This window comes from Zingiber officinale, chromosome 4A (genome assembly GCF_018446385.1).
Source record: "Zingiber officinale cultivar Zhangliang chromosome 4A, Zo_v1.1, whole genome shotgun sequence".
Taxonomy (NCBI): Eukaryota; Viridiplantae; Streptophyta; class Magnoliopsida; order Zingiberales; family Zingiberaceae; genus Zingiber; species Zingiber officinale.
Window position 1 is genome coordinate 153,727,395 of NC_055992.1, and position 28,000 is coordinate 153,755,394.

At 36.3% G+C, this 28,000-nt stretch overlaps 3 protein-coding genes across 4 annotated transcripts; 2 read left to right on the forward strand and 1 right to left on the reverse strand.

Annotated features, from left to right (window-relative positions):
- Positions 1-546: 546 nt before the first annotated feature.
- LOC121971747 (histone-lysine N-methyltransferase ASHH3-like) lies at positions 547-7,910 on the forward strand. The gene is made up of 12 exons (XM_042523162.1): positions 547-945; positions 3,115-3,244; positions 3,408-3,510; positions 3,697-3,796; positions 4,739-4,817; positions 4,921-5,092; positions 5,176-5,256; positions 5,430-5,506; positions 5,585-5,675; positions 7,171-7,222; positions 7,301-7,391; positions 7,648-7,910. The coding sequence occupies exons 1-11, from the start codon at positions 925-927 to the stop codon at positions 7,364-7,366; spliced, it is 972 nt and encodes a 323-aa protein (XP_042379096.1). The 5' UTR covers positions 547-924; the 3' UTR covers positions 7,367-7,391; positions 7,648-7,910.
- Positions 7,911-9,060: 1,150 nt separating this feature from the next.
- Positions 9,061-16,307, reverse strand: LOC121971748 (magnesium transporter MRS2-I-like). 2 transcript variants are annotated; one of them, XM_042523163.1, is made up of 11 exons: positions 15,856-16,306; positions 15,722-15,751; positions 15,067-15,217; positions 14,124-14,245; positions 13,192-13,266; positions 10,892-11,119; positions 10,750-10,794; positions 10,061-10,105; positions 9,941-9,970; positions 9,704-9,823; positions 9,061-9,620 (listed from the first exon to the last, which is right to left on the reverse strand). In XM_042523163.1, exons 1-11 carry the CDS (start codon positions 16,096-16,098, stop codon positions 9,534-9,536), a joined length of 1,176 nt encoding a protein of 391 aa, XP_042379097.1. In that variant the 5' UTR covers positions 16,099-16,306; the 3' UTR covers positions 9,061-9,533. The 2 variants fall into 2 exon arrangements, 1 of the variants encoding a protein (XP_042379097.1); XR_006109212.1 differs by having other exon boundaries at positions 9,598-9,620; positions 10,061-10,122; positions 15,856-16,307.
- Positions 16,308-19,499: 3,192 nt separating this feature from the next.
- On the forward strand, positions 19,500-27,802 carry LOC121971750 (importin-4-like). The gene is made up of 20 exons (XM_042523164.1): positions 19,500-19,824; positions 21,293-21,425; positions 22,110-22,246; positions 22,351-22,396; positions 22,630-22,845; positions 22,918-23,421; positions 23,503-23,637; positions 23,727-23,942; positions 24,020-24,109; positions 24,194-24,432; positions 24,515-24,603; positions 25,245-25,285; positions 25,677-25,707; positions 25,795-25,917; positions 25,995-26,212; positions 26,355-26,450; positions 26,554-26,666; positions 26,870-27,005; positions 27,097-27,201; positions 27,286-27,802. Exons 1-20 carry the CDS (start codon positions 19,550-19,552, stop codon positions 27,484-27,486), a joined length of 3,144 nt encoding a protein of 1,047 aa, XP_042379098.1. The 5' UTR covers positions 19,500-19,549; the 3' UTR covers positions 27,487-27,802.
- Positions 27,803-28,000: the final 198 nt, after the last annotated feature.

A 28,000-nucleotide genomic window follows, 5' to 3' on the forward strand; every position in this document is an offset into this window, starting at 1 on the left:
AGTTAATCGGATAATAGTTAACAAATGATAAAGGAACTATAAATTTAACTTCTTGGCATGTGAATAATTTTGATTGAGAAAAAAATATGTATATATAAATATATCTATACATTTTTTTTAATATTATCTATAATTGATTTAAAAGAAAAAGTAGAGCTCTTCGTGCTGATAACATGTTATAAAATTATATAAGCAATTGCATATGAAAAGGAAATATTATTAACCTTTTCTCTTTTTCCTCTTTCTTTCTTACTGATTAAAATGAATATACATATGTATTTATAGGCACATAATCATATTAAAAGTATGGACATCCACATAATTTATTTTACAATAATAATATTATTATCAATACTAATAATATTTTTTTAGGATAAATAATAAGTTCTTTACGAGAGCTTCAAAATAATAAATGCCAGGTCTTAAGTAAAAAAAAAAAGCATGGTCAGGTCAATCGTCGTGTCTCGATCCAGCCTTAAAAAAGCTTATCGGACCTTTTAACAGAAATGAATAGAATCCGATAAGCCGGCTGCGATGGAGACTGGCGCCGGTCCGGCGTCCACTCGTTTCCTCCGTGCCTCGCCTCGGTCGCTTCCTCCACCGCCTCCTCCTCCTCCTCCTCCTCCTCCTCCGGTAGCAACAGCTACAATTTGGGGCCGACCGACGATGATCTCCGCAGCACGGCTACGTCGCGGCTTCGATTTCCTGGTTACCGACGGTTTCCGATGCGTCAGGAGATCTGTCTCCTCGAAAATTGCTTATCGGATCTTTTAATTGAAATGATTAGAGTCCGAGACGGGTCCGAGTCCGGATGTGAAATAGAATTGATTTTGCGTTCTTCCCTCCCACTGTCCCCGCTCGAGAGCATTTCCCTTTCTTCGCCTCCGTCGTCTTCCTCTGCTCTTCGCCCCGAAGGCGCTCGCCATGCCCGCCCTCAAGATCAAGGTACCTTCCCTCAAGATCCCAATGTGTTGTTCCTCGCTCGTGATTCCGGCCTTTGATTTACTAGGTTTGGTTACTTCGGCGGTCGGTTTTCCTCCCCTTTCGCGATTTAGGTCTTCTACGCTCAGGTTACAGACTCGGAGAGGATCTTGCTTTGTTAGGTTTCTTGATTCGGGAAATTACCTGATTGCACTCGTCTTCTTCTACTAAAGCTAAAGACTTGTAGCATTTTGAGGTCTAGTTGCTTGACCAGTTTATTGTCCAAACTTATTTTGTTAGTAAATTTCCATTGTTAGTAATTCTTGTTCAGTTTCTTGTCACTGGGAGTTTCCTTAGTCTTGAAAAGGAAATCGTAGCCTGTGTCCGATGCCATATGGTTCTGTAGACGGCTTCGGTTCTCCATTTCTCTTCAAAATAGGGCACTGTTCTATTGGCCATTACCTTGAATTGCAGGCGCACACAAAAGAAGATCTTCGTGATGTGTCTCAACGAACCGGTGCTTCTCTTGATTAGTTCTTTGATTTTTTTTCTTTTTAATTTCTCTTGTTTCTTTTCACTTGTTTATCGTCAACCTTATACTGTCAACCAGTAGAGCATTAAATTTATTTTGGGACAATGATTTACTTTGACTCATTAAGGAACCTTGAAGAAGGTTTTTAGGTTCAATTATATTCCATCATGTCCACTTGGTGCATCACTTATCCAATTCAGTAGTGAAAGTTCTTTGTTTTTTGATCAGAGTTCACTCTGTATGAAGCCCCTTTGCTAGCTTGCTTCAGTAGCTGATGTTTACCTTTTCACATATTGAAGGGATTTGAATCTCTCTGATCTTTTTGGTAACATTTAGTTAATTTTGGGTATCAGAGGGTTTCTTAATGGTGTAATGTGGAGAAATACATCACCGTGTTAATCATTTGCCAAGGAAGATGACCATTGCATGTAGACCACCTTTCTTGTTTTCTGGTTAGAAGCTTACCTGTGAAAGTATGGGGACTAGAATTATAAACCTTTGTTCTGGGGCTCTATGGACTAGTAAAGTTTGCCTATCTAAACATGGAAGTTGATTTACTGGAAACACATTCTAGAGGAAAGAAGAGAGGTGGAATGAAGTATGCCATTCTCAACATAAGTTAGATATATTTTTTGTTTAATCTGCTATTCATAATGTCGTAATATGTTGGGAAATTATTTTTATTAAGCAATTGCATTTGCTGTGCTCTTCAAGTTCATTCTAATAGTAACCCTTTTCTGCTTTTCTTAGTTCTTACATGTTATATCATATCTTCAACTGCAATTAACAAATAACCTAAGTCACATGCTTGTTGCCACTGCAATAATGTGATTTTTCTAAAGGCACGCCTTAAAGTACGTAAATCAAGATTCTGAGTAAGGGTTATCAGTTATGTTGTCTCAATGCATCATAGGTGAAAACTAAATATAAAATCTGGAAAGAGAAATGATTCTTCAATCTCTTCCATGTCAAATGAATTTTTCATTTATTTTAGTAATCAATTCCTCAGAACTTGTTCTGTCCATTTAGTATGAGTACCTTCTTGTGCTTAATAACTACCATTCTTGGTATTGAGGTAGATTTAGTACTTTTAGTTACAACCATTTATAAGAGAAATAGAGAAATAGGTTTTCTTACTTCAATGCAGATTCATCTGAAATGATTGCATGACATTGCATGCTTGTCTATTACATTTCAATATCCTGAGAGAGTTGATTCTAATTTTCTTCTCCTTTTGATAACCTCTACTTTGTTCTGTCATTCCTCTCGTAAATTCATTACAAATGCCTAAGTACATGTTTACATGATTCATAGTTGTCGCCTTACACTCATTGACTCCTAAAATTGCAATGCAGAGCCTCAATGCAGAAATTCCTTTTCTACTTGCTACTTCTGATATTTTGAATGCATCTGTAACTTTTGTGGGACATGGATACTTTTTATTAGCTAGATCAGTTGCTTTCAAAAAGAGAATTAATTATTTGTTGTTTTTGTTAATTTCAAATTATACCGGCTTTTAAGTTATATGTGTTAACTCATAATTCCTTATACTGACTGTTTGCTGATAGTAAATAAAGCTTTGGTGCTTATGATTGCTCCAATCAGAGATATTTTTGAAATTCATTTCTTTTCTCTTTCTTTGGTATTCAACTCGAAAACAGAAAGATGAAAGACAAAGCATTGAACATATATTTGAGAAATTGTCTAAGGAGCTTAATGATCAAGTTGATTTTGATCTTCCAACATGGCTGAAGAAAGGGAAACCTGCTCCATATATCAGCATAAAGCGCAGTATCCATGTTACATGTAGATTTGCTTTGCATACTTGTTAATTACTGCTATATGTAAGGTGTCAGTTTTTTGAACCATGATGAGCATAAAATATAGCATAGTCTTTTGAGGTATTTTATTCTTTTAATTTTGTTGATGAATTGGTGACCTTGACTTTGATAAGATTTCTATCTCACCAAAAGGCGAATTGAGGATGATGGAATATTTTGTTCCTGTACTCCATTATCAGGATCATCGATTGTCTGTGGTGGAGACTGCCATTGTGGGTGAGCAGCTTCATTTTGAGTTATTGGAACCTTCTTGCATTTGTCAATTATGTGACTTTGTACCTTTAGCAACTTTGTAAACTAAATAATTACTGTTATAAATTTTTGCTTCAAGGGGATAACTGCCTTACATATTTACAGAGTTCAATAGGATTATACTGCTCACCTCCCTAATTATTTCTTCAGGGTGCTATTCTCTTGTTGCACATCTAGTTGCAAATGTGGTGATAAGTGCCTTAACAAATCTTTTCAATACAGAGAACAAAAGAAAATGAAAGTTGTACAGGTATAATCTACTTTCACCATGTCATTCACAGAACTATTTTGAATTACATGGAAGAGCAGGTTTATATGTGTAGTTTGCATTGCTGAATGAGGGATTATTGAAAAAAAAAATTGACATCTTAATTTATCGTTGCTATTTATGTTATATACTTATGGTGTCATATTCTTTAGAATTTATTATACTATGTTGAAAAAAGGTAGCAACTAACACCTAAAATGCAGGAAAGCAAAATAGTTACTGGCCGTTGAGAAAAGTCTCAGGAGTGATACTTTGGCTGCCTAGTTATATAGCTGATAACTGTCATTTCAGTTGAACCAGATTATAGTTAAATGTCTTTCCTAACACTTAGGAAATTCTAGTTCTAAATGGTCAATCAGATGCCAATTTTACAAGCCTTAAAATATGAATCGGTTTTGATCCTCGATTGGGATGGTTTTGCGCCAGTGCCTTGTGCCGAAACATGATACAGGTTGGTGTAGGCTAGCTGTTCGACTTGGTGGTGGAGGGTGAGGTAGAGGCAGGGAAGAAGAAGAAGATCAGATAGAGGAAAAACAAAAGAAAGAGAGGAGAAATAAGAATTGCAAGAAAAATAGCTTATATTGTCTACTGTCATTTTCTGCTATTTGACCAAGCATTTCTGCATTTCCACCATTTTCTTTTCCTGCCTATCCTTTCCTTTAAGGCTGAGCTATGAGTTTCCTTAATGTTCACTTGTTGAGATCACCAATCACCTTGGCTATGGTGGTGTATCAAGCTAATTCCACGTTTCTTTGTTAGTTCCATTGAATTCTAGCACAATCCACATGATTTAGCAAGAAGCTTATTGTATACACTTAACTGTTAATTGGTTAAATAGCTGAAATTTTTTATTTCAGTTGTATGTCTATGTGCTATGTGAGCATTTTGATTGTTGATGAAACTTACAAATAATATGTTATTTAGACAGAAAAATGTGGTTTTGGTTTGGTATCAGAGGAAGATATAAAACAAGGGGACTTTGTGATTGAGTATGTTGGAGAAGGTGACATTTCCCTTTTTTGCTTTATGTCTCCATTCCTTTTCCTAATAAGAAAGAAGGATCAAGTGATATGAAGTCTTTGACTCATCTTTTTGATGTTCTATAGTTTTGGATGACAAAGCATGTGAAGAAAGACTTTGGAAAATGAAAGATCGAAGAGATACCAACTTCTACTTGTGTGAGGTTAATCATGATATGGTGATTGATGCTACATACAAAGGAAATAAATCAAGGTTTATAAACCACAGTTGCGAGCCTAATACTGAGATGCAGAAATGGTTATATACTATCCTCCATTTCATTACTTTATTGTGATTCTTCTATCATTATCAAAATTTATTCCATTCCATTTTATATAAAGGAGAGCTGATGGAGAAACTAGGGTTGGGATCTTTGCTCGTCGTAACATAAGGAAAGGCGAGGAAGTGACCTATGATTATCAGTATGTTCAGTTACTTTGGCAGTACTTTTTTAGCCTCTTGCACTCGCTTCGCTTCTTTAATAACAGTGTGTTAGCACTTAGTCCACCCTTTGCTTATTTTGATGCAATTTCCCATGGATGATTTTTTTTTCTTCTTTTTATCTCATAGATTTATTCATCTGATAAATGCCCAGATTTGTTCAATTCGGAGCAGATCAAGTTTGTTTGTGTGGTACTCCTAGATGTAGGCAGAAGCTAGGAAATAAACCCAGTAAGTTAATCGGTTCTTGAAATATCTTTTGATATGATGAATATGCCATATTATACTTTTGTTCCTTGTGAAAATTAGAAAGTTCAAGTTCAGATGATCAAAGAAGGAAATCCAAGAATGAGAACTGTATTGGGGAGCTTGTCCGTGTGTGGCTTCCAAGTGACAAAAGGTTTATCCAAACTATGTTTTATTAATAACCTCCTGCTGACTTTCTATATAATGTTATCTTTAATTCCTGCTTTGGACATATGATTATGTATTTTCTTGTTCTGGTGATACAAGTCAGAATTGCTTTGAGAACATACTGGTCGTCAAAACCTAATACACACATTTCCTTCATTTCTATTCCTCCTATTGCATTGTTCACTTTAAGGGTAATTAAGATCAAGAGATTATCTTTTAGACAACTGAGATTGATGTTAATGTTAAATTCAATCCATTAGCTCACTTAGTTTGAAAGTATATGCTATTAAGAAAGAGTCCAATCTTGCATTTACACTTCAATCCCCTAGTTAGCTTCAGAACCACACATTTTCGTCGTAGGTGCCAGAGAAAATCACTTATGGCATTATTCTACATAGTCAACTAAGTTGGTTTTGCATCTTCTGCTTACATAAACCATACTCAATGAATCCTGATACTCCGAGATGCTCAAGTTTATACTAGCAATGCTCCAGCAGAGGTTGGACAATGATCTGTTGTGATATATTTTGTTACTCATGATGGTGCTCCAACAGGGTAGACGCTTAAATGAACATATTGTATGAAATTTATTTTTACTAGGCAATTATATTAAATAGATACTGTCTTTGCTACCATTCAGCATGCCTATGTGCAATGAAGCATAGAAGATCTAGAACTGTATATATCCCTTAGTATAGGATTGTTTTTTTAGATATTGACATTGACTAGATTCAAACATATTATATGTTACTTGATAGTTGATACCATATTAAATGCAATTATTAGTTACTGATCTTGTGAGACATAACTTGCAGATTGTCGTAATGGAATATGTTTGATATTTCTCTGCGAACTAGTGTTCTAGAATTCGGTTCATGTGTATTTCATGTCTCTTGCCTATTGATTTTATTTAAAATACATGTAATTTTTGTGTAGATGATGTCAAAGCTACTGCTGGCATAAAGTTAACTTGCTTTAATATTTGTTTTTCCAGGCAGCCCATGCTTCTTTATAGGAAATGATCATATATATATATATATAAAGGTTTGTTAGTGCATACTCTTGGGTGACCCTCACATGTCCGTGCATCCCGATTCACTTTTGAGAATCGGGGCGCCTAGGAGGGGCTTTGATGCCCGGATATATGAGGGTCACCTAGGAGTGTGTACCGAGCAAGTGTGCAGGTATATATGTATATATATATACACGCACCTTTGCAATATGAAAGTATAACAAAATTACATTAACGTATCAAGTTGTATCTGTTTTAACTATTTTGTGGCCGGCTTCAATCATCTCTATTAAGCCCTATTTTATGTAAGAATTATGTTGCTGTTAATATTCAAATCTAATAAATCATTTCTTATTACACTTATTAATTTTTTCTTTCATCCCTTCCTATCATTTGATCTTCTATTCTAACAAAAAGTACATTTCCCTGAAATCATAATTATTATTATTGTATTGCTCTTTCGTTTCAGGTATATAGGAGGATTTATTTCAGATTTTGATAATATCTCCGGAAAGCACACTGTAAGGATTGCATTTGCTTGCTCAGTAAGGAAAGCCAAGCAATATGTCCTTAAGTCTTATTATTTTTTTTTCTAACAGATAAAATTTGTGGATGATCATGAAGAAGTTCTTGACATGTCAAATGAAGATTGGGATTTTCTATAACCATTTACACACTCTCATTGCGGAGGTAATACAGATGCGAACTTTTCTTCTTACAATTGTAGGTTAGGAAGCTGCCCGAACTATTTATCATGCAAACCTGTAGTTGGCCTTGCCAGGCATCGAACTTAATTAACTAAGCCAAGCCTGCACCAGAACCTTGTCTCTTCTCGGCTCTTATGGAATTGATTTTTCATGCTTGGTCTTGGATTTTAGATATCTGCACTTGTTGAATTTTTGTATATTATTCATCTCGAAGTTCAATTTGAGACAATGCTTTGCAGGAACGTCCATGGTGGTTGGTTGTAACATTAGTCAGATATCCATTTGTATTCCTACAAAGTCGTCATTTAGGTGCAATGATTTGCAGATTGTGCTAACTATTCATTTCTCTCTTGTCTGATTGATAAGAACAGATCTCATTGATTATCTCTCAACAATGTTTTGAGCTGGTAAATGGATGGCTCCAAATATTGTCCGAAATTGTTGTACTATTAAATGTTCAACAACTGTATCCTTTAATATAGTGATGGGTTAATTCTTTATCTGATCATACTTTTTCACAGTTCAAGAAAGAGGACTATATAAGAGGCTTCCTTTAGGACAGTTTGAAGAGATTGAATGATACCAAGACCTAAGAGAGTTTATAGAGAAATATTATAAGCATCTCTTTATTATAGATTGAAGGGAATAATTTAAGGATTAAAAGGGCATGAAAATATTTCTTTTTTAACCACGACCTAGTAGAGATCATAGAGAAAGATTTTAAGAAACTTCTCTTTACGATAAGTTGAAGAGATCAAAAATCTGGAAGATGATTTCGAGAAGCTTATAGCTTGCATCTCTTTTAAAAAAATGGATTTGGACAATATTAATATTAATGGATTTATTAATTCTTTCTAACCACATGATTAGATATCACAGAAAAGAGTACTGGTGCCTTCCATGTGCTATAAGGTGCGTTTAATTTAAGTTGTATAATTTTAATTATGTTATTATCTAATAATAGAATAAAATATAATATTAGTTCAATCTAAATAATGTAATAAAAATGTATTTATTTAGAGATTTTAATGTATACTTTAATTTAATATTTTACTATATTATTTTTCATTATAAAATCAAATATTATTATTATTATTTTTAAATTTTACGTTTGTTGAACTTTTTAAGTTTTTTTTCTCTCCTTGTCTATGTAACTTTAGGTGTTTTCTTTACACATTATGTTTGTTTTAATTTTTTTTTTAACTTTACAGAATAAGATTTTTATTGTTAATTTTAGATGAATAATTTCCAACTAAATGGATCCTGATAGTTCCCAAGCATTTGCTGTTTAATTCTAAACTAATGTGATTTCTTTTGATGCAATAAAAAATTTGAGATGTTGTTATTTAGTGACGAGACACTTGTGTTTTTGGATTATAAGTGTGGCCAATGAAAAATTTATGTGAAACTAAACTAAACTAGATCATAATTAGTCGATTCAAAAATTAGTTTTTTTTTTAAAAAAACGTAAAGGTGCTGAAACATACTTTCCATGCAAAACACGATTAAATGAACAAAAATGAAAAGTCAAATTTAATTTTTAATTTTTTAGTCATTGTATGGTAAGAGATCTCGGACGTGGTCAAGGAGAACATGGAAGAAGCGGTGAAGCTAATCAAAACTCAAAAGATTGAAAGCAAAAAGAAAAAAACTTAAGAAATATGACTACGCATTTTAAAATTATTGATTGCCACTAAGCAGACAAGTTATCATTCTGATCCTACGACTCATTCCGATCCAACAGCCATCAATTTCTAAAACAGGAACTGCCCTGACAATGTAACTACTATAAGGTCTTTCGTCAGTACAATAATCAGCACAACGGTCCAATTTAAGAAACGAAAGTGAAGAAATGAGAGATCAAAGAAAAAATCGTATAAGGCAATGCCACACTTTCTCTAGTTCCTTTAGACCCCCTCTAGCTACAAGAGCTACATCTTGTAGGCACGTCTCTCCACTTGATCTTCCAGTAAATGATTCGCAAAATGAAAGCTCCCAAATCTTGTTTATAACTTTGAATAACTGGAGCACATGGCCTCTTCATTTCAATGGACTTGAAAGAGCAGGTCAAATTTGGAAGGCATATTTCGATATCCAACTCCAGGATTAGGTACTTCTAAGTGGATTAAGATCCAACAAGACCTTTGTGGCGAGCATAGGCGATGATGAAAATAAACACGAATGCTGAAGCCAGGCCGGAAATGATAACAACCTACAAACATCAGGTTGTAGAGCAAAGATCAATGTAGAGAGGTATATCATCCATAATTATCTTTTATTCACTGGTCAACGTACCCATTTGTACACATATCCATGGTCATTGTTCCACGAGTATGGTATGTTCATTCCAAATACTCCAGCAACTAGTGAATAGATCGACAGGCTAACTGTGCCGGAACTCAAAAACAGTTCTAACTACAATCACAGACAAAAAGCAGCAAAGAAAAGAAGAATAATATCAGAATTATACTAAAACACCACAAATTATTCCATACTACTAAAATGAAGGTACTGAAAACTTGACCAGTTTACCTGAATAAGCTGATTTCGATGGTTGTCAAGCTGCCAATAGAAAAGTGACCATTTATTTTGGGTGGTTTGTTTATAATCTAGTAGTCAGTTTCTTAAAATAATTCACCAGTTAAGCAATACCTGAATATTGATATAGTCCTCCGTGTCATCAATGTATTCACGCAGCTGAGAAAATTATCAATCTGTTATTTCAACTGGAAATGTAAATGATATTTGGACCCATCCAATTAATAATTTTGTTGCTGCAAACTACGTTACAGAAGACAGGCACGAAATCACAAGAGCAAATCTCCCAACTATTTCGGGTGCACTGGTATGAGGCAAAACATATTGATTTCATTGTAGTTCTGAAGCTTTATTTAACCATATTGCTACAGATTGACAAATGACAACTATGACTCCAGTTTTATGTTGACTATATCTGGATAGGGATCAAATAAAGTTAATAAATATCTGTAGCTAGTGCAGGAGGGCATCTTTCGGAGGTCAACCTACGTGACTATTAGATTCAGGTTAATAACAAATCCTATGAAAGCAAACCATAATGTCATGAAAAATATGCAATCCAAACAGCTTGTTGTGAGGATACCGAATTGTTTGTAAACTCAAGTGTAATATTGCTTGGGAACTAAATAATAAGGGATTGTTTCAACATTTGCAAATGAGGTCACAATGATTTCTTATTTTACTAATGCATGGAAACTCTGTAACTTTCTGCATAAAGGAGTAGCTACACAGTTTGTTGTGACTATTTTTTTCTTCAATTGGAGTTCAGTATTTGAAAAAGCAGAATTTAACTAGAGACTTACGGTAGTCATCTTGTTTAATGTACCATCGATTTGCATGAAGTATGCCTGCATAGGGTAACAAAATCCAAAAAATAAGATATTGAAAGTTAAGTTGTAATAGAATTTCAAAACACATCGGTATGGAGAAATAGGAGTATGTGACCTCTAGTAACATTTCTAGCTCCTCCACATCATTCTCATTTCCATGTATGGTTGCTGCGCTTGCCTTGCTTGCTCTGGATATCTTTGAGCCGATTGTTGGAGAAGCAGGGGCCCAGTTAGGAACACCAGAACCACTTACAGGAGTGGAGGCTCCTGCGATTTTTCTTGACAAGTAAAGATCGGCCATATCATCGTCGTCGTCCAATAACTGTTCCAGCTCATCCCTTACCTGGCAAACACCACTTAACTCTGAATTAAAATGAAGGATGAACAAACTGCATATCAGGTCATCAGTCATCACAAAGAAAGAACAAGAGGCTACACAAATACAATACGGTCATGAGAACTGGGTGCATGCTATCAAGATAGAGTTATGATTTATAGGACAGCAGAGAAATAAGAATGACATACGTAATTTTTAGATTCCCAGCAAATTAATTTCATGAATGTGCTTCTTATCAAGCCAAAAAAATGTTTTATGTTTGATATCAAAAGAAAAAAAAGAAGACACGTGAATTCATTTTTTAGATTCTAGAAAATAAATTTCATCATACCATGATTATTTTACAGATTGATTGAGATGAAATATCCTAAAATGTTCCATTTAGAACAAACAAAATGAATGAGAAGGAACAGATAAATTATCCTTGAATGGACAAAAGAACAGACTGATGATAGTATAATTCAGTTTCAAAGGAAACAAGAAACATTGTACAGCATGAAATTATTTTATACAACAAAATACATTTTGCACGGTTTATGTTGCTCCCATTTTTCTGGCTACTTCTATGGAAATTACTTTTTCTTTCTTTTCCTTTGGCTACTAAGATGTTTCAGTTAGCAAAGTTGTCTCTTATTGGCCCGTGGATTCAACAACAGTTTGAAAGGTTGACCTATTTAGGAATCTCCGGATCTATGCTTATTTTCAACTCTCCCCAAAGTATTTCATTAGTTGTTATTCCCTTCCTTTTCCTTGTTTCTGGGTGCCTAGATATCTATGTAAGTCTTTCTTCTTTATTTGAACCTTTTAATGTTAAGGCTATGCCATCCTAAGGTACTACTTAATAGAAGGATCTAATCAACATCTGTGAATGATAAATCATAGATTGAATTTATGCAATAAAAAATTAGGTGCTAGCATAATATCACTTAAGTTCACAAGCCAGAGATAAGAGGACTCAGATCGCACACATTCTCCATAAGATAAAACCACAGTGTCTCACACCTCCCCAATTGATTCTACCATAGAGGCCGATGATAGAGAATAGCTTCCTTAAATATAGCTAATAAATTTCATCATATTGTGCTCTTCAAGGGGTAACCCTTATCAAAATCTCAAAAGGTGTTGAGTTACAATACCATTCTTAAGAATCCAACTATAGGAGAACTATGAATCGAGAGCTCTCCTTTTTTTTTTTTGTTTAACTATTAGGTTTTAAGAATGTTTGTCTTATGAACAAGTGACTCCCTTCTTTGACCCTTATTACCCAACTGAGGAACATACAACTAAAGTGGTTCACCATGAATAGGGTATTTGGTTTGTCCTAGACCTCTGGACGTTGAAGAGGCATCCTTAGGGTGCTCATAGTTCTTAAAGGTAGAGATGATGGGTTTTCTTTCCTTTTCCACATTTTGCTCAATGGATTGAAGAGAAAGTGCATCAAGCTATTCCCAAGGACTAACTTGATCCTCTTCCCTAGGTATCCCAAATGAGGGAATCCTAAGGGACAAGGAATTATACATTGATATTGAAAATAAGTAATACTCCAGATTATCATTCCATTTGACTTCATGTATTGATATCAAGATATATTGCTACTTTTATTGAACAAATATATCATGTTATCGAGCCACTTGTACCACTATTTAAACACAAACATCCACAAAAAAAAGGAAGAGATGAGCCTCCATTCATATAGGCAACCATCTTTCAGTAGATGGAATCAAACATAGAGTTCGATATAAGACTCAAGAACCAAAATAGAAGTCAACAATTGTGCCATCTTACACATTCACGTATTCATCTCGTTATTCAAGAAAATTTTCCTTGGTCTATGAAGACATCTATTTCTGTACAATAGAATGCCTATCTAGTGAAGCCAACAATGGCATTCATGTGATCCAATAAATTGTTTTTCAATTCTGTGAACAATTGTGATATTGAGTGCAAGATTAATTTATAGTGCATTTGCATGAATATAAGTTATCAAAATACTATACCAAGATTTAAGAGCACAAAACAGGCACAATATAAAAAACAAAAACAATAACATATATAATGAGCAGGCCAAATAAGCACACCTTTTGTACACGAGCAGTCAACCTAGTCATGGAACTCTTCAGTTTGCGCACTCGATCCAAGTTACGACTGCTAATCTGCACATTTAATTACAAAAGGCAAATCAAAGGTCGAAGAGAGTAATCTCAAAACAGTGTGCCTAAAAGCAAATTTTATCAGGATAGAAGGAATAATATCAGTGTTTATCATAGTAAAAGTTGTTTTTCCTTTACCATATGTCATACCTTTGGTCGGACCAATATACCAATTTTACATCATTTTACTAGTGATACATAGTTCGATAGGTTAGTTATTACACCTACGATTCTCAACTATAGAATTTAATAATCCTATACTTAAATATGGTTGTCACCCACTCCCTTGGTAGAGGTTGTTGTGTGAAAAAAGAAATGAATATTAGTCGTCATCATTTTATATTGGAGATTTACCAAAATTTTACCAATCATGATTGCTATCATCAAAACGAGTACATCCCAACTATATGTGGTTAGTTACTACACTACTGTTATCTCATCATGAGCTGTATCCAAAGTTATATCACTAGTAATATTCAAATTAGTTAAATATTTTAATTATATTTGACTAATGTTTTCTTTGCTCTACCTCTACCTTTTACACCTTTTTCACTCTACCCTTTACACCCCAACATACTTTAAGGATCATTGTATAAGGAACTTTTATTATCTGTGAGATAATGCAACCATGATATGTCTTCTCCTGCATTCCATGAAAAAGAAAGAACACATATTGGCCTGATCTTTTCAGCCAGCATGTGGCTTGCAGTATGCTCGTTCAGTTTCACATACATCTAGTAGAAAAAGAAGATAAATTCGTAAGATCAACAACCACAATAGCCTGCTAAAACATGTAGTTCTCTCGTTCTGCTTAGGCTAATAATAATCTTGAATAACAAATGGAGAAAATTGACCCATACCTTGGAAGTAAGTTCATCTAAGGCTGGGTAAGCAGCAGTTTCAAGTTCTGTAGCACGTGCATCAAGATAGCTGCAAATAGCTTCTAAAGCAACTTCGAGAGCTCGAAATTCAAAAGGAGATTCTACAAAATGTTGTACTATGTCAAGGGAAAGAAAAGAAAGCAACATCCTAATAAATCAAGACATGAGATCATGATTTAATTTTCCCATAAAGTGCAGCATTTTCAGAACCAGATCGAGCACGGAACCAGAGGTCCTTCCGGCTCTTGTTTTTTCCAATTGAACCAGTCCAAATACCAGTTCAGTCAAGTGCCCTCCACTGATAGAAGTAAACCGATATGACCTCTAGTTTCTGTCTTAATTAGTTAGGTCAATCAATATGGTTCAGGTTTAATGACACAGACAGTGTCTGATACCCATAGTTTGAGCAATAAAAAATCATGAAAATGCAAAATATATTTTTGTCTAGCTAATTCAAATTGGGTGTTTATGCTCATGCACACCGTTAAGTAATGGACATCAACATGCATGCACCTCTGCAACAATTGGACTATGGAATCCCAGTGAGAATTCTTGTTTACTGATCTAGATTCATTTGGAAATCATTTAAATTTTCGCTATATCAGAGGCAGCATACTGATCTTGGCTAAGTTACGGCACTTATCATCTTCGATTTCAGAATGCATAAAAAGAATTGATTTTATAGTACAAGAGACAAATGCAAACTTATATATTTATGGGCATGTAAAATACATTCAGGAGTTATAATCATTAATTAACTTCAGAAAAATCAAGAATATATACTTGGCTGCGGATAGACAACTTAATTTAGTTGCTAATATCAAGATAGGGAAATCACATGAAGAAGATAAATAAAGCAATTTTATTGTAAAGTCAGCTATCTTATGCATTGAAAGGCTCACTGAAGGTTGATTAAGCATACCATCTTCTTCAATAGCTTCTAAATCATGTTGGCAAACAGTGCTCTCTTTTCCTTCACCATGAGCTTGATTAATGTTCTGAGATTGTAATCTTCTACGAAGCTCTTCCACAATCGGGACAACATTATCTTCGCTGGGATCCCTAAGAAAAACCTAGTTCAACCCGTACTTAAAAACATTAGCATGCCTTAGAAAACCCCCCATGAAATATAATAAACAGTAGCAAGCTTGTTAACTACAGTTAAGAGAAAAAAAAAAAAAAATCAGCAAAGAAAAAAGCTGCGGCTTCTCGGCTACTGTTTGCATGCATCAATCGCAAAGGTACGCTATGGGTCAACTTAATCATAAATGCCAAACCAGTCCAAGAACAAAATAGGTGCCTTCTTTTCTTCTCCTTTTCCAAGGAACCAATCACTACTCACCTTTGCGGTCAAATAGTCAATTATTTTCTTCATGGAAAAATAAGACTTAATGCATTACATTCAATGACACATAACACAGGGCTTTGCGCAAGGTAATTGACCATATCTTGTTACGAAGCACAACTGCAGAGAATTAAAGTCTGAAGGAAAAGGGAATTTTGGAATGAAAGAAGGGACAATTTTAGTTCTTAAAAAAAAAAGAGAGAGAGGAGAAGTAGCTTTGCACCGTACATACCTCGTCCGCAGTGATGATCGCTTTTATGTGCTGTTTCCGAAAGGCAAAAAGGACGAACGAACAAATTAGCCAAAAGAAGCGAAAATTCCAGCAAACGATAGGTAAGCGAAACTCGACCGTATCTGTCGACTCACTTCCAGGTTGAGCACGATGGCGCCCTCCCTGCCCAAGATCGCGGAAGGGTAGGAGAGAAGGGGATCCAGGATCCTGAGGTCGCGCGCGTGGATCTGAACCCGGTGCATGATGGCGTACTTGTCGACATCCAGGATCGTGTCTTTCCCAGCGGAATCGAACAGAATCCAGCTCCTGGCCGCGGCAGTCTTCTTCTTCAGAGAGACCTGCGCGTCCGCGGCAGCCAGAAACGCCTCGCCCGCCATCTCGCCCGCCGCTGGAATTTCACATCTTCGCTGGCCGCCGGTTACGCTGGCCGGATCGGGAAGGGGGCGGAAGGCAGCGGGCGACGAGATCGCTCCCTTCTTCGCCGAATGATTGGAGGAGGAGGGCAATGCGGAGGCGGTGGAACAGCCGTGCCGCCGCTTTTATCGCTGCGATTCAACTGCGAGAAAAACGGACGGAGGAGACGCAGCCGCTTGGAGGAATCACATTCTTCTTGTGCATTCAATGGAAGTCGGAATGGATTTTTTTTCCTTCCATTTTCATTTTATTTTATTTTAAATTTTAATCTTTTTTTTTTAAAAAATTAATAATATCTACTTTTAATAAATTTTAAAATATATCCTCAATTTTTATATTTCAATTTTATATTTTTATTTATGACTCTGATGATTTTCAGACATCGATTCGTTACGATCCGATTCGTCGCGATCGATTAGTTGCGATCTGATTCGCTAATGTAGGAAAAGAATATTGGCTATGATGAAATTATTGTGACAAATCTATAAAATCTTAAATTCCAAAGTTAATCTATTATCTGCTTTCTTATTGGATAATTGCACTATAGGAAAAGAATATTGATAAATGAATCAATTATTCAGATATTCTACCTAATATTCAGATGTGCCACCGTAATGTTTATAAATTGAGAATGACTAATAAGTATGTAACATTTAACATAGGACAATCAATCCAGAAAAATTTTCAGACGAAATGTACATAGATATTCATCCTGATAGCATCATTCTTGTCTATTTGGATGAGTCTAGTGATTAACGTATGAAGTGTTGTCATTATTAGATAGGAGATTTGAATTTCGGTAAAACTGAGATAAATATCTTTCTTATGTATTAGTCACTATTTCAAAGGTTAATAGTCGTCCGTGATTTACTTTTTTCATGTTGGCCTTGGGACGGATTGATGGGGACGTTGGGATGAATATATATTCGTCTTTTACCATCATGATAACATCAATCTTAATTAGTTTCATTGACAATAATATTCTTAGGCCTCATGATGTCATTCGAACTCCGATGATAGCTAGAGGTAACACACTTGAGTGCCTTACTAGCGCTAAAGATGAGATCATAGCAATCGTTGATTGAAAAAAAAAATTGAATTACTTTTTAATTAACCTATCATGAAAAACATTACACTTTCAAAGTATTCTAATTTTGAGTTACATTCTCCATTTACTAATATGATGGATATAATTATTCATTACCTAAATTAAATAAGGTTTTTATTAATTACCTGAATAGATAATCAAACTCATCAAGATAAGGTTGAATCAAACCCAGTTTTTTATTTGTAGTTTTATTTTAATCTTCTTTTATTTAATTATTTGTTTATTTAAGTTTAGCGTTTTAGATTAATCGAGTCAGTTGCTTTTAATTCAAGGGAATGTTAAATAGATAGTGTCAATCAGAGCGGAGCAAACGACGGCGCCGGAGAAGGCGAGGGCAGAGACCGCGACGACGTCGCGCAGAACGCGCGCCGGAGACGTACGGTCCGTCGTCGAGGGAGCGGCCAAAGAGGCTGGGCGAGGCGGGCGGCGGAGGCGGCAGAGCTGGTGGAGGGCAGAGGGTGCGCGGCGGCGCGCAGGCGGACGGCGAGGCGTCCACAGGTCCTCAGGAAGACAAACTATATACACTGTGCTTGTTGATCTCTCTCTGCCCATGCACACACGTACAAAAGCCACGCATCTGTTTGCTTGATTATCAAGCTTGGAATCACAGCAAATTAACACCAACCTTTTCCCCAGTGGCGAGCAAAAGCCAAACCTCTCATCGAGAATAAAGCGGCAACGGCAGCAGTCCACGGTCAGAAGTCAGACCCTAAATCTCTAACACTCAAATTCCTCCAGCATAAAAATCCCCAAGAATATATCATCACACTCATTGCGGCATCGTTCCCCCAATATTTAACTGTGCTTGGCTTTCTCGATCGCCCTCGCTTTGACTTGCCTCAGCAGCATCTCATCATGGTCGAGTTGACATAGCTCAGCATTAATTAAACTAAACTAAGCTATTGTAAACAGTCAGCTCCTCTCTTTCTTTCCTCATTTCATGTATAAAAGCATCTTCTGAAAACTCTCGCATGCCCATCTTCTTCACGTTAATTGTCATAGTTGAGGGGAGTGTTGTCTGGTTCGAAGCCATTAGAATTTTCTGCAATTGCCAATCGTTCCGGACCAGGCTTCATTCTTCTCAACTCATGGAAATCTTGTGAAGGAACGGAGCAAGATCGATCGGCCGGAGTAAGCTTTTAGACAAAGTAAAGTGATCGTTCAATCTGTTTTTACATATGGAAAATCAGTATTAATTGTTCAATATATTCACTTCAACGGTTCTTCCTAAGGCCATTCGTTATTGCACTGTCTTAATGTGTTGAGTAAACAGATAGAAAAAGAAAAAGAATAATCTGTATAGAGATCGACGTATTTGTTTTCTAACTAGTGAAAGGTGTCATCTGATCTATCTACTAAACTGATAGACCTACAAGGTCATATAATTAATCACATTATATACAATTGTATCGTGATTAACCTCACACGAGTAGATAAACACATTTCGACTGATGAACTAAAGATCAAGAAAAGATTATTCCAAACTAGAGATGATAATTAAGCAGGAGGAAGACAGGAAGCAGGTTGCTGATCGTGCGCTTCAGCATCTTCAGCAGGAGGCGGCTGTAGACACGAAGTAGGTTCATCTTCAACAGAAGGCGTCTCCGGATCATGCACATCAGCAGGCGGCGGGAACGCCGCCGTGCTCCTCAGAGTGTCCTCAAAGCCAGAAACGACAACGTGGCGGCTGCGATTTTTTGGAGGAGATAGATCTTCGGACGCATTGGAAACCGCCAGGGAAGAGGCAACATAAACCGGTGACGTGGTCGTGCGGTTGAGATCATCGTCGGTCGGCCCCAAACTGTAGCTGTTGCTGCCGGAGGAGGAGGCAGCGACCGAGGCTAGGCGCGGAGGAGACGAGAGGAATACGGGATGGCGCTTAATCTTCACCGCATCCGGCCTCCCTCGATTCGCCGTCCGCTTCGTCAGCCTTCTCGCCGGTGAAGGAGGAGCCGATCGTTTCGCCGTCGATGACGATTGCTCAGGTGTTTTACAATTAAGTCCCTATAGTTGATTATTTTAGAGCTCTGGTAGTTTGTTTAATCCTTTAAAATAAATTAAGGAAACATTAAAATAATTTATTTTCATATTAAATAGTCAAAATGTTATTTTCTATCGTATTTTTATTTTATTTTTACACCAAAATAATGCCTAAAACCCTTAAACGAAAAAAGAAAAGAGGAAAAATACAAGCGAAACGGAGCGGAATTATAGGGTTTCCACTATATATATTCGTTCCTCTCTCTGCATCGACAGCCGACAACAATTTGGAAAACGAGAAGAGGAGTGTGAAGAAGGCGGCGGCGATGGCGCAGTCGTTGGAGTTGTTGCTTATTCAATTCTTGATGCCGGACAACGACGCGCGGCGGCAGGCAGAGGAGCAGATCAAGCGGCTGTCCAAGGACCCTGCTGTCGTTCCCGCCCTCGTCCACCACCTCCGCACCGCCAAGACACCTAACGTCCGTCAGCTTGCGGCCGTCCTCCTCCGCAAGAAGATCACTGGACACTGGGCCAAACTTTCGCCGGACCTCAAGGTCTCAGTTAAGCAGGCGCTGATCGATAGCATCACCCTCGAGCACAGGTCTCGATTCTTAATTAATATTCTCCTTTTATCGTCCTTCTTCTTTAATAGTCGTTCAATTCCTAGTTTTTTGTGCTTTGTTCGTCGAAGGAGTTTATAGGGGAGTTCACTAGGCCAGAGATCTTTCTTTCCGCTTTTGTTAGATTGATGCTTTGTTAACGTCACAAAAAAATAAATAAAAATCGTTATTGGGCCTTTATTCGGCGGCGACTATTTGAGGGCAAAGGTGAAGGGGCAGTTTGGCTATGTTCGTTCGTTGATGCTCGATGTTAATAGTTTCCTTCCAAATGAGGAATGTATAAAAGTGCATATTGGAAATGAAAGTCACTTCTCTTTGGAAGTCATCGCTTTGCCAATTTGAAAATTTATTCTTTGGGATTGATGGTGAATTATTACTACTAACTGTAGAAAGTGAAATTTGCCCTTCTGTTTCTTACACTTTTCTTCTGTCTGGTAGTTAGTTTTTGTATGCTTTCCTGCTACAATGCTAAATTTTTTAAGTTTTTTTTTTTCTGAAACTAGAATCTTTGGATAGTCACAATAAGTTAGAATCTATGCCTTCCGTTGCCTTTAAGAGGGATCAGTAGAACTTATCATTTGTGTGAAAGTGTCATATGATTTTATTTCCTATCTTTAGTTGTTGAATAATAATGATGTTAAAGCAGTTATTTAACCAACCAATCACTGCCTCACAGTAGTTCAGTCATGTGAACTCTCTCCTTCATATCCATTTATACTCCTTGCTTCTTATATTTTCCTATCAATATGAAACACTAAAGATTGAATACACTTGTTATGCTATATATGTATCCATCACAACTTTTTAAAAGAGTAGTGTAGCTTTCTGCTACCACATTATTTTTTTATTATCATAATGGACTATAGTTATCTTCTTATGCATTATTTTCACTCAGAATCATGGAACAGATTTATGCACAAACTTTATGTGTGGTAGGTAATATACATATCTTACCATCTGTGAATCTGATCTCTCTTGGAATGCTAGTTTAGCATGCTTATTTGGTGATAAGTGGACAGATATATCACTTTACTCTCTTAATGAATTGTTGCATTAAAGATAAACATTAAAATTTTATATATTCAAATACAAAGTACAAGCCCAATCAGGCATCATGTGCAAAGTATTCTAATTATGGAGAACTTGTTTGAAGCAACATACTTGTTCTTGGCCAATTAGCAAAACTCAGATATAATGAATGGTTGCCTTGTAATGTAAGCACATGATGTCAACATTTTAATGGAATTCATAGTAGAGTTGTGATGGATACCTAGACATTTACAACTCATAAATTTTATGGCTAAATTATCACAAATTGGTGTTTTGATTGAATCTTTCATTTTTTTTTTATAATTTAAGTTCTGTTTAACAACCATCTCGATTCTTTTAAGTGTTAGAAATAGGAATAGCATTTGTTACATAGTTATAAGAATGTGGTGTCTTGTGCAGTTCTCCTGTTAGGCGGGCAAGTGCTAATGTGGTGAGCATCATTGCGAAGTATGCAGTCCCAGCCGGAGAATGGCCTGAAATATTGCCTTTCCTTTTCCAGTGCAGTCAAAGCTCACAAGAAGACCATCGAGAAGTATGTTATTTTCCTATAACCTCACATGGTTAGCACATATGGTTAGGGTCAAGACAATATTTTCCACTTCTATACTTGATTAAAAAAAAAAACTATGAATATTATGATTTGCTCTCATGTGAAATCTAAATTACCTCCCAATGTAGCATTGATATTGATTTTTCTGTCGAACTTGCCCAATCAACATTAGTATACCCTGTAATTAGTATGTAAAGGTGATGTTGCTCATAGTACAAAAGCCTTTTCCCTTGGACATTTTTCAAGCATCTAAGAATTCTCAAGGCTGCCTCAAGATGATCATGATATAGAGCCTTAAGCATTGGATAATGATGATCACTGTGAATGATATGTGATGTATTTGTAATTATGAGATAGTCTATGGTTTGGAGTTGGTTCAATAAATCTGAATTGGTTTGGTTCATCTTAGCCTGGTTCGTGGAGCATAACATTGATAGTATGCATAAACTGAACCTTGATGCTATCTGGTTGGATCATTATAGTCTATGGTATTTTTTTTTAGCTATTTGACAATGTGATTTAAAGCTTGGTATCACATTAGGTTCATACTTCATGGCTCTTTCTTCTTTAAGACTGCTTGTTTCTTTACCTGTCCTCTCTTTATGATTTAATTTAATGCTTTTTCAATTTGTGGAACGCTTATTTAATCTTTTTGTATTCTGCTAGGTGGCTTTGATCCTTTTCAGCTCTCTCACTGAAACAATTGGACCAACATTTCAAACCCATTTGGCAGATCTACAACCTATTTTGCTCAAGTGCCTGCAAGATGAGACTAGCACTCATGTTAGAGTTGCTGCTCTGAAGTGTGTATTTTGTAATAATTTGAATGAGTGTCATTTTTGTAATTATTTATTCATGCACATATGCTTTGGCCTGGATTTGGTCTGACCCATTTTTTGTACTTCAGGGCAGTTGGATCCTTTATTGAGTTTATAAATGATGGAACAAATGTGGTGAGTTTGTTAGCTACTTTGTTGTATTTTGTAGGTTTCTTCTGCTATTCATGCATCAAATCTTTATGAATGTTAGCAATAATACATAATTTGCTTCTGACTGAACATAAATGATAGCCTCTGAAAAATGAACTTCACTCATTTCAGTTTTGCAAATTATTGAATGAGAATCATGTTTAATCCTTGTACTCCTCTCAAGTATAATTTGATATTATTTTCCTCTCACCTTGTAGGTAAAGTTGTTTCGTGATTTTATCCCAAGTATATTGAATGTGTCAAGGCAATGCCTAGCTAATGGTGGGGAAGATGTTGCATCTATTGCTTTCGAAATATTTGATGAGCTCATTGAATCTCCTGCTCCTCTACTTGGGGATTCTGTGAAGTCGATAGTGCAATTTTCTCTTGAAGTTTGTTCAAGTCAGAGTTTGGAATTGAACATAAGACACCAGGTTTGCTAGATTCAGAGTGTTGGTATTTGATATGTGTTGGTAATTTCTAATTCATCCTGTTGGCAATGCCAGGCAATTCAGATAATTTCATGGTTGGCAAAATTCAAAGCATCTTTTTTGAAGAAACACAAGCTTGTGGTACCTATTCTGCAAGTAATGTGTCCTCTTCTTACAGAAACGACTGATGGAGATGAGGATTCTGATCTTTCTGCTGATCGAGCTGCTGCTGAGGTTATCGACACAATGGCTATTAATATTCCTAAGAATGTTTTCCCCCCAATATTTGAATTTGCATCATTAAACTTTCATCACAACAACCCCAAGTTCAGGGAAGCTTCTGTTACAGCACTAGGTGTTGTCTCTGAGGGTTGTTTTGAGTTGCTAAAAGACAAGTTAGAACATGTTTTACACATAGTTTTGGGAGCCCTGAAAGATCAAGAACAAATGGTAAGGGGGGCTGCATCATTTGCACTGGGCCAGTTCGCTGAGCATCTCCAGCCAGAAATTTTATCATGCTACCAAATTGTGCTTCCATGCATTCTGAATGCCCTTGAAGACCCATCAGACGAAGTAAAGGTAACTTGCAGTGGGCGTGACATTAGACATTCTGTAGTAACATTGTGTCCGATTTTCATGATTAATTGATTATTGCTGCAGGAAAAGTCATACTATGCACTTGCAGCATTTTGTGAAGACATGGAGGAAGAAATTCTTCCTTATCTTGATCCTCTAATGGGAAGACTTGTTCTCTCCCTTCAAAACAGTCCACGGAATCTGCAAGAGACATGCATGGTTATTCTCCTTTTCGCTTTTCTTATGTTAGTTTATTTTGCTGATACTAGATTGTTATTAAATTCATTTGGCACCTTTTTTCACTGCAGTCTGCAATTGGTTCAGTAGCTTCTGCTGCTGAGCAGGCTTTTATTCCTTATGCAGAGAAAGTTCTTGAATTAATGAAAAGTTTTATGGTATTGACAAATGATGAGGACTTGAGAGCACGAGCTAGGGCAACTGAATTAGTTGGAATAGTTGCTATGGCAGTTGGGCAAACGAGGATGGAACCTATACTTCCCCCCTTCATTGAGGCTGCACTCGCTGTGAGTTACTATTGAAGGTCTTATGTAGTATTGTAGAAATAAGCACCAAATTGAGCTGTCTATATCTGTATTGTCAGGGTTTTGCATTGGATTACAGCGAACTTCGGGAATATACTCATGGTTTCTTTAGCAATATGGCTGAAATATTGGGTGATGGTTTTGCACAGGTATGATTCTCTACCTTTTGGATATTGATTCTCTTATCGGGAACATATTGAAGTAACGTTTTGTAGCATTTTTTTTTGGTACAGTACCTTCAGCATGTTGTACCTCTTGTATTTTATTCGTGTAATCTGGATGATGGCTCCGCAGTGGACATTGATGATTCTGGCAGCATTGACAATGGGTTTGGAGGTGTGTCCTCTGATGAAGATAATGACGAACCCAGAGCTCGTAACATTAGTGTGAGGACTGGGGTTTTGGATGAAAAGGCTGCCGCAACCCAAGCTATTGGCTTATTTGCACTTCATACTAAGAGTGTTTATGCACCGTATCCTACTTATTCAACATTTTTTTTACCTTACACCATTTACAACATACATGCAACTGTTTAGTTTCTTAATCAATGCTAGCTATATGGATGAGTCATTGAAAATTTTAGTCAGGCATGCAGCTTATTTTCACGAAGATGTCAGGCTTCAGGCTATCATAGCTTTGAAAGGTGAGTATTTACTTGTGAGGCAATTTTTTCATTTGTTTTTTTTTTTGCTGGAGATGGATTTGAATTGAATATTGATTGTCTGACTTCAATATAATAATTGGTGAATCATATTTCCTAGCTATCTTAAATCACATAATTCAGAAAACACTGGTTTTCTGATTATCTGATTCTTAGGTTTGAAGTGATCTTATCAATAGTTTGCTCCTAGCTAGGTATAGTAAGAACCTATGTGCTGATGGATCTAATATCCTGCAGAAATTCTTTCATGGTTAAAAGAATCATTTTAATTTGATCTGAAGATTATATCAGCATATCAGCAGTCATATCCTATAACGGTTCCATACATCTATATGAGCCATTTATTCCATGTAATGATTACTTTTGTCAACTTGCTGAAAAGCAACCACCTCTAAATGTCAGACCAGAATCCTGGTAATAATGCCATACCCGATAAATGATTATTTTTTAAAAAATCAAGATGACAAATCAATGACGGTGATAAATTGCCAAAGTTGTATGAAAATATTAATTAATTCTAGGAAAGTGGTAAGCCAAAATGGTATATAATTCATGTTATTTGCTTTAGAAGAGCAAACTAAGCTGAAACTAGCAATCTCATTCTCTTTTATCTTCTTTTCCAGGTATTTTAACGGCTGTACAGTCAATTTCTACTGGTCAAAATGTGAGTTGAAGCTGTATTTTTCTTTATGCACATATATTTTCCTGCTCAGATTATTCAGATATATTTATCGGCAAGTTTTCAATTTTTAATGGAGGATATTAAATAAATATTTAAATACTTTCACTTAATTCTCAAGCAATGGATTTCCAAGTTATTCGTTTTCATGGTAAAATTTCAGAAAATAATTTGACAATGTACAATATGGTGTTTCAAATGCAAAGTATATCATTTATGGTTTAGCCAAACCACCTGAATTATGTACGAAATGAAAAATCCTGGAGGAGGATCTACACGTGCCCAAATCATTAGATTAATAAACTATGCTCGACAAGCTTTTGCACTATGTCAGATTCAGTAGGGTATTCTCTAATTCATTTTATTTGTAAAGCAGGATGTCTCAGAAAAACAAAAGGAAGTTCTTGGTATGCTGCCTTTTCTACTCTACTACTGTTTAAGGTTCTTAGTATTCACCTTCAAACTATCTAATTATACTTTGCTTAAATCCCCAGATACTGTAATGAAAATATATATCAGTACCATGACTGAGGATGACGACAAGGAAGTTGTTGCTCAAGCATGCTCCGGCATGGCAGAAATAATGAAAGACAGTGGATACATGGCTATTGAGTCTTGTAAGCTTAAAGCTTCACTTTGTGGACGCGTCACTTAAGTTGATAAATGAGCAGCATGTAACATTAAATGATTGCAGATATTCCTAGGCTTGCTGAGGCAACTCTAACACTTCTTCGTGAGGAATCATCATGTCAACAAGTAGAATCTGATTGTGACGCTGATGATGGTGATGTTGACCATGATGAGGTGCTCATGGATGCGGTGTCAGATCTTCTTCCAGCTTTTGCAAAGATTATGGGACTTAATTTCGAACCTATCTTTGCCAAGTTCTTTGATCCTCTAATGAAATTTGCGGTAGGGATGGCTGTCCCTTTTGCCTTGTAGATATTCATTATCAATATATTTATGCTGTTGTTTTGTTAGTTTTTCTTTTATCTTTGTATATTCATGTGGTTTTGTTCTCCTATGTTATTACAATGCCAAAATTTAACTGCAGAAAGTTCCACACCCTCCCCAAGATCGGACCATGGTTGTTGCTTGCTTGGCCGAAGTTGCGCAGCAAATGGGTCCTCCAATATCTGCTTATGTCGATGTAAGAATTCTTTGTTACTTTCTCCATTATAATTTTATACTTTTATCTATATTTGTCCTTATATGAATTTTTTTGGTCTTTACTGATTAAACATCATCTTCAGAGAACAATGCCTTTGGTACTGAAAGAACTGGGATCATCAGAATCAACTAATAGGAGAAATGCAGCATTCTGTGTTGGTGAATTTTGCAAAAATGGGGGTGTTGCGGCACTCAAGTATCCTTTTACTTAATTGTTTACACAAAGGACGGATTTATGTTAGATCTTGTATAAATCCTTCATTCGGTGTTTTTTTTCCTCATCTTATTGCTTTTAGTGTCTGTTGAGATTAGGGAATTTTTTCTGATTGGCTCTGTAAGTGCGTGCTACTGGTCAGGTTACTAAGTTTCCTCAAGATGATTCCTTTCATCTTGCCTCAGATATTATGGCGACATTCTCCGTGCCCTTTACCCCTTGTTTAGCAACTCAGAATCAGACTTTGCTGTGCGAGATAACGCAGCTGGTGCAGTTGCTAGGATGATAATGGCTCAACCTCACGCCATTCCTCTCAACCAGGTTAGAAATTCTGAGATTCTTGTTGGAAAATCTAATCTTGAAAGACCTCATTTGGTAAGTATTTTTTTTTTGTTTTTTTTTCATATTCCAGGTTTTACCTGTGCTTCTGAAAGCTTTGCCATTGAAGGAAGATTTTGAAGAGTCAATGACTGTCTACGGTTGCATTTGCGGTCTGGTCATATCTTCAACCCCCATGGTATACTGCACGCTAAAAATACTATTTTTGCTGCAGATGTGCTTGCTTCAAAATACCTCACCATCCTCATTGTTACTGGAACAGGTCATTCCCCTCGTCCCAGACATCGTAAATATTTTTGCTCAAGTTATCGTATCTCCTGTTGAGAGTGAAGAAGTGAAAAATCAGATCGGCCTTGCCATCACTCACTTGATTTCGCTTTACGGTAACCAAATGCAGCCTATCATGGCTGCTCTTGCACCTGGATACGCTAACGCTTTGGCTGCATACGCGAGTAGAAGATGAGCTACAGAAAGACACTTGCCAAGCAATCAAGTAATGTTTTCGACAAACTATGCCTTTGTTGGGTGTCACTTGGATACTTTTTGTGGTCCTTTTTTCTTCTGTTATTCTGTATTTACCTATTCTTTATAGCCTTGAGTGCTCAGTTTTGTAATACCTTTAGATATATTCCCAATATCAGGAATCGAAGAGTGTGATCGTGAAGAGTTCTTTTTCCTGTTATTGTTGATCATTGTTTGGATTTGAGACTCTGGCCATTAAGTTGTATGGATGCAATACTTTACATGGTTGTTAAATTTCTTTGTTCCTTGTTACCTTAGTCCTCTTACAGTGTGACTCCACTAATTCAAAGATTTACATCATGTATTATGATATTGATGATCGATTAATTTTGAGCCCTTGATCATAGCTAAAAGTGCTCGATGACTCGATTTATAATTGTGGTATAATTGTGGCAAAGGTGATAACTCTCGTCCGGGAGCTTTTCCACACCACATGGGTTATTCGGCCAGCCGAG